Genomic DNA, 6,000 nt, shown 5'->3' on the forward strand with positions numbered 1-6,000 from the left:
GCCACCTCATATTGAAGTTTTATTCCCCTAATTAAATTTGTGATGGATATTCATTTCCTGGGCCTCTTGCTCATGTTTGCCAAGCTCACTTTTTAAACACAGCAGCTACCAATTGGTCAAGATCAAAACAGTTATAAGTAATCTACCAACTATTTATTTGTGTAACTTCTGGTCATAAATGGGAGTCAGCCTTAAGTTCTTAAAAAAATGTAAATGGAGCGCAGTAATCAGCTTGAATCAGCTTTGTGTATAAGATAATGCGAGGCATTGATCGTGTGGATAGTCAGAGGCTTTTTCCCAGAGCTGAAATGGCTAGCACGAGAGGGCACAACTTTAAGGTGCTTGGAAGTAGGTACAGGGGAGATGTCAGGGGTAAATTTTTTACGCAGAGAGTGGTGAGTGCGTGGAATGGGCTGCCGGCGACGGTAGTGGAGGCGGTTATGATAGGGTCTTTTAAAAGACTCCTAGATAGGTATATGCAGCTCAGAAAAATAGAGGGCTATGGGTAACCCTAGGTAATTTCTGGGGTAAGAACATGTTCTGCACAGCTTTGTGGGCCGAAGGGCCTGTATCGCGCTGTAGGATTTCTATGCTCTATGTTTGAAGTTTCAGAACACAGCTTTGCAAACAAGCTCTTCACCTGGATTACTGCTGCTCAAGAGTGCAGCATAAAATAATGGGTTATTTAATTTGGCTTGTTTCAAAACAGACAAGATGACCAAGTTGATTAGTTCAAAGAAGCCTGCAGAGCAGATGGAAAATGTCATTTAGCATAAGCAAAGAACTAACCTATTAATGTTGGGAGTTTCATGTACTCAGAAGTCAGCCTTACAGCCTATTAGCTCAGAACTGTGTCTCCAAGATACTTTTAGACCTTTTGTGTAAAAAGGACATCTGATATCATATGTGTGTGAAGTCACCCAAATGGCAGAAAAAGGACATAAATGTGGAAAGCCATTCAGGTTTATTCGAAATGGGGTAAGAAACATCAAGAAGAATGAAAGAAGCACAGGGTGAACTGGAATCCATTCTCCTGGCTTCAGTTTCTGTGTGGAACAATTCATTCGTCTGCATCATTGTGTGGTTTTTTAGTTCATAGGAAATGTACTTGTATTTTGGAATTGTACTTTTTTCCCTTCCAGGGTTCTTTTGAAGACCCTAGCCTGGAATTACACACTCACTTCAGTTCTTTGCGAAAATGGGACCCTGCTCTCAGGGCCTCATGACCGGCCGCTATTTGATAAGCCAAGGATGCAGCCTGGAAGACCAAGACTCTGGAGATGGGCTGATCCAAGGCTGGGGCCGTTGACTGATGTGTGGTGGGAGTACACAGAAGATCAGAAGCAGCAAGCTGGCTGCTGGTTGTGTGCCCAGAGACCCAAGTTCTTTGGGCACAGAGCTCAGAAAAAGCGACGCAACAGACTTTTAACTCCATAAATCAGTGAGCTGTTTTGTTACGTCTCCCCTCTAGCTGTGAAATGGGGACGCCCCTTTTTCCCTTCTTAGGGAGTGAGAGAGCCTGTGGTATGTCGAATTACCGGGTGAATGAGTAGTCTTTGTGGTACTGCAAGTCTGTGTCTTTATTGATGCATTGCTGCATGCTTGAGTGCTCGGGAGGCACCAATGCTTCTTTGGTGGGGGAGGGGCATCGTTGCTTTGCTGCTGCTTATGCATGGGAGGGGGCAGTTGGGGGGGAGCTTTGGGGTTCTAGCATTTAACTGTCCTTCATTCTTTGGGGCACTCCTCTGTTTTAGTGAATATCTGTGAACAAAAAGAATTTCAGGATGTATATTGTATACTTTTCTCTGACATTAAATGTACCTATTGAAATCCTTTGTGTTAAAGGAATGTTTTCTGTTTTAAAAATAGTTTGTAATTTGGAAATATTTAAGTTAGAAATCCTCTATGAGCATTAAATGTGTTTGTATTGAAAATAAATGAACTGTATCTTTTAAACTATTTTGTTAGCTGGAAGTATCTCCTCCTTAGTAGGGAAAGGGGATCCACTACTCGAATGGTCGAATGGTGGCTATTGGCAGCTAATCTTCAGGAAGGCAAGAGGTCCTGAACAAGCCCCACTAGTCACAAATGGTGAGGTAGCGGAAAGGATCTCCAGTTTCAAGTTTCTGGGGATGAACTTCACTGAGGAGCTCTCTTGGTCCTTCAATACAACTTCAATAGTAGGGAAAGCACAACAGCAACTATACTGCCTGAGGTGCTGAAGGAGAGCTACTCTGCCCCAAACGTTGCCGGCCAACTTTTATTGATATGCGATAGAGAGCATCCTGGCGTATGGAGTGACACTGTGGCACTCCAGATGCAGCATGACAGATCACAAAGCACTCCAACAGATGATCAGGATGGCTCAGCACATCAATGGAACTCAACTACCAAACCTGGAGACAATCTACAACTCTCATTGCCTACAGCATGCTCATAATATCATTAAAGACCCATCTCATCCCAGACACAGTCTGTTCAATCTCCTGCAATGTGGCAGGAGATCCGGAAACATCTTAGCAAGACAGTAAGACTGAAAAACAGCTTCTTCCCAAGGGCTACAGTGCAGCTGAGTAATGCTACACCCCGACTTGCCAAAGGCCTTTGAGTGCTATGGTCCACCAAAGTCATTTGTTGCATGTTAATATGAGATTCTTAAAAATTAAGCCATATCGCATGCATTGTAAATATCTGTTTTGCACAGACCAGAGTAATGCCACGATCTCGTCTTGAGCAATAACAATAAAGTTCTATTCTGTTCTGAACTCACCATGGACAATAGACAGGAAAGTGAACTAGTCCTTGAAGATAGGGTAATTGCAATATATCCTCCCTTCAGTGAGAGTACTCATGTTTATTTATATTGAATAAGGCTTGAGGTCTTCGTTTAGAACTTTGAGGTCAACAAACCGAATATCATTGCAAAGTCAACAGTAGTTTTGCAAATTATCTGCCCAATGGATGACTATGAAGGCTGGTGAGGCTCTCTTATTTTCCTTCCATAACTGAGACCTTGATAGTTGTTGACTGTTTTTGTTGCAGTAACTTCAGGCAATTTTTTATTATTGTAAAGAGTATTATTCGGAAACACTATAATCCAGAGAAATGTAAACAATTTTAATTATCAGTTTCAAAAGGAAAACTTTTCATCTAGAGTTCAATAATTATTTTTATCAGTGACATGATTTATTAATATTTCACTTTTTGTGTGTATAGATTCCTTATGGGCATATTAATAAAGGATAAATGTAAGAACCTTTTGCTAGCAAAGTTAATGAACATGAGTCTTGAAGCTATATCTTTGTGGCTGGCCTCATTAGCTGTGATTTACTGTATTAACAATTATTTGTAGGTTGAACCAAAATTATTTTTTTGAAAAATTTCCTTTAACATTTGTTATAACTCATTGCCTTTGATTATCCCTGAGAGAAAATAACTGTCTCCTAATAGATAAATAGCCTAAAAATTATATCTTGGAGTATTGGTATACAAATGTCAAGCATTTATGAAACATTCCTTTTGTTCATTTTAATCAAGGTGTTAATCCATTTAAAAGAAACTAATTATTATTCTGTTTAGATATCAGATCAGAAAATGCCACACTACCATAATGAACAATAATTTCTGGGCTAATTTTATTTACATGACAAAGAGTTCCAACTATGTGTTTTCACAGATTTGAATTTTGTTCCCCTTCCGATTAAACGGCAGAAAATAAGAGTATCCAATAAATGAACACATTATTAATAGCAACACCGGTTTTACATATTACCTTTTGATAATGGACAATTTTGACTGATATTGCTTGTTTTTGTTTTCCACAGGGTATTTTTGTCTTGGGTTTGCCATACGCTGTTCTTCATAGCGGATATGTCGGGTTGCTTCTCATCACGTTAGCTGCTGTCATTTGCTGCTACACTGGCAAAATTCTCATCGCCTGCCTGTACGAAGAGAACGAAGAGGGGCGGAGTGTCAGAGTGAGGACATCATATGAAGACATTGCCAATGCCTGCTGCAAGCAACTATTCCCTAAACTGGGAGGCAAAATTGTTAATTCTGCTCAGGTGGCTGAACTAATTATGACTTGCATTCTGTATTTGGTGGTAAGTGGGAATCTCATGGTTCACAGTTTCCCACAAATCCCAGTGTCAGAGGAAACCTGGTTTGTGATTGCCATTGTGATGTTGGTCCCATGTATTTTTATAGAAAATCTTCAAATTGTATCGAAGCTGAGTCTCCTTTGTTCTGTTGTTCATCTTGTTGTTCTGTGCATTATCATTACTTACTGCATGATGCAAATGGGGAAGTGGTCCTGGAGAAAGGTAAAATTTTCAGTGGATTTTGAAAAGTTTTTGGTTTCTGTGGGGGTGATTATTTTCAGCTACACTTCACAGATTTTCCTGCCCGCTCTAGAAGGCAGCATGAAAAACAGGGGCAACTTTGAGTGCATGTTGAACTGGACACACATGGCTGCATGTGTTTTTAAAACAGTGTTTGCCCTTGTCTCATTTGTAACCTGGGGCAATGAAATGAAGGAAGTAATCACGGATAATTTGCCATTTAACCTGCGGATGTTGGTGAATGTATGCTTGGTGGCCAAGGCCCTCCTTTCCTATCCACTGCCCTTTTATGCAGCTGCTGAAGTTGTACAAAGTAGCATTTTCAATCCAAGTTCAAGGGCTGGAAATTCTCAGGTTTGGCCACTGGTGATACGAGGCTGTTTATTGATGTTAACCCTTCTATTGGCTGTGCTAATGCCACATTTTGCCCTTCTCATGGGGCTAACGGGCACTGTTACAGGGGCTGTCATGACTTTTCTCCTTCCTTCACTTTTTCACCTGAAGCTCCTCTGGGATAAATTGGGCAATCTTGAAAGATTCTTGGACATTTCCATCTTTCTCCTTGGATCACTATGCAGCCTTTCTGGGATCTTCTGTTCAGTGAAGGAGGTAGTTGATGCTTTCAAAGGCAGCTAAGTCCAAGGCAGCAGTTGCTTGCTGTTTTTCCTACTTCTTATCATGTACATTTAAAGGATAAAATAAAGACCAAATTTAGCCACATGCATGACAGCTACTATGGGCTAGTAAAGTACAATCATTAGCCACTTAATAGACCACAAGACCATAAGATATAGGAGCAAGATTAGGCCATCTGGCCCATTGAGTCTGCTCTGCTGTTTCATCATGGCGATCGAATTTTCCTCTCAGCCTCAATCTCCTGCCTTCTCCCTGTATTCCTTCATGCTCTGACCAATCAAGAACTTGTCAACCTTTGCCTAAAATATACATAAAGACTTTGCCTCCACAGCTGCCTGTGGCAAAGAATTCTACAGATTCACCACTCTCTGGCTGAAGAAATTCCTCCTAGTCTCTGTTCCAAAGGACCCACCTCTATTCTGATGCTGTGTTCTCTGTCTGGTCTTATACTCTTCCAAAATAGGAAATATCCTCTCCACATCCACTCTATCAAGGTCTTTCACTATTCGATAGGTTTCAATGAGGTCACCCATCATTCTTCTGAATTCTAGTGAATACAGGCCCAGAGCCATCAGACGCTCTTCATATGACAAGCCATTCTTTCCTGGAATCATTGTCGTGAACCTCCTTTAAACCCTCTCCAGTTTCAGCTCATCCTTTCTCAGATAAGGGGTCCAAATTGCTCACAATACTCCAAGTGAGTACTCACCAGTGCTTTATAAAGTCTCAAAATTACATCTTGCTTTTATATTCTAGTCCCCTTGAAATGAATGCTAACATTGCACTTGCCTTCCTCACCACAGACTCAACCTGCAAATTAACCTTTAGGGAATTCTGCACAAGGATTCTGAAGTCCTTTGTACCTCAGTTTTTGGTATTTTCTCTCCATTTAGAAAATAGTCAACCCTTTCATTTCTTTTACCAAAGTGCATGACCATACACTTCCCAACACTGTATTCCATCTGCCATTTCTTTGCCCATTTTCCTAATCTAAGTCCTTCTGCAGCCTCTCTACTTCCTTAAA

The 6,000-nt window shown here is 40.8% G+C and overlaps 1 protein-coding gene across 1 annotated transcript in view; it reads left to right on the plus strand.

Moving 5' to 3' along the window:
• The window catches only part of LOC140211164 (vesicular inhibitory amino acid transporter), a 42,559-nt gene extending 37,583 nt beyond the window's left edge, over positions 1–4,976 (plus strand). Inside the window, exon 2 of the mRNA XM_072280709.1 lies at positions 3,825–4,976. Coding sequence (XP_072136810.1) covers positions 3,825–4,976 — 1,152 coding nt within the window. The remainder of the gene's footprint in view (positions 1–3,824) is intronic.
• The last annotated feature ends 1,024 nt before the right edge of the window (positions 4,977–6,000 follow it).

The sequence above is a fragment of the Mobula birostris genome, chromosome 2, assembly GCF_030028105.1.
Source record: "Mobula birostris isolate sMobBir1 chromosome 2, sMobBir1.hap1, whole genome shotgun sequence".
Classification (NCBI taxonomy): Eukaryota; Metazoa; Chordata; class Chondrichthyes; order Myliobatiformes; family Myliobatidae; genus Mobula; species Mobula birostris.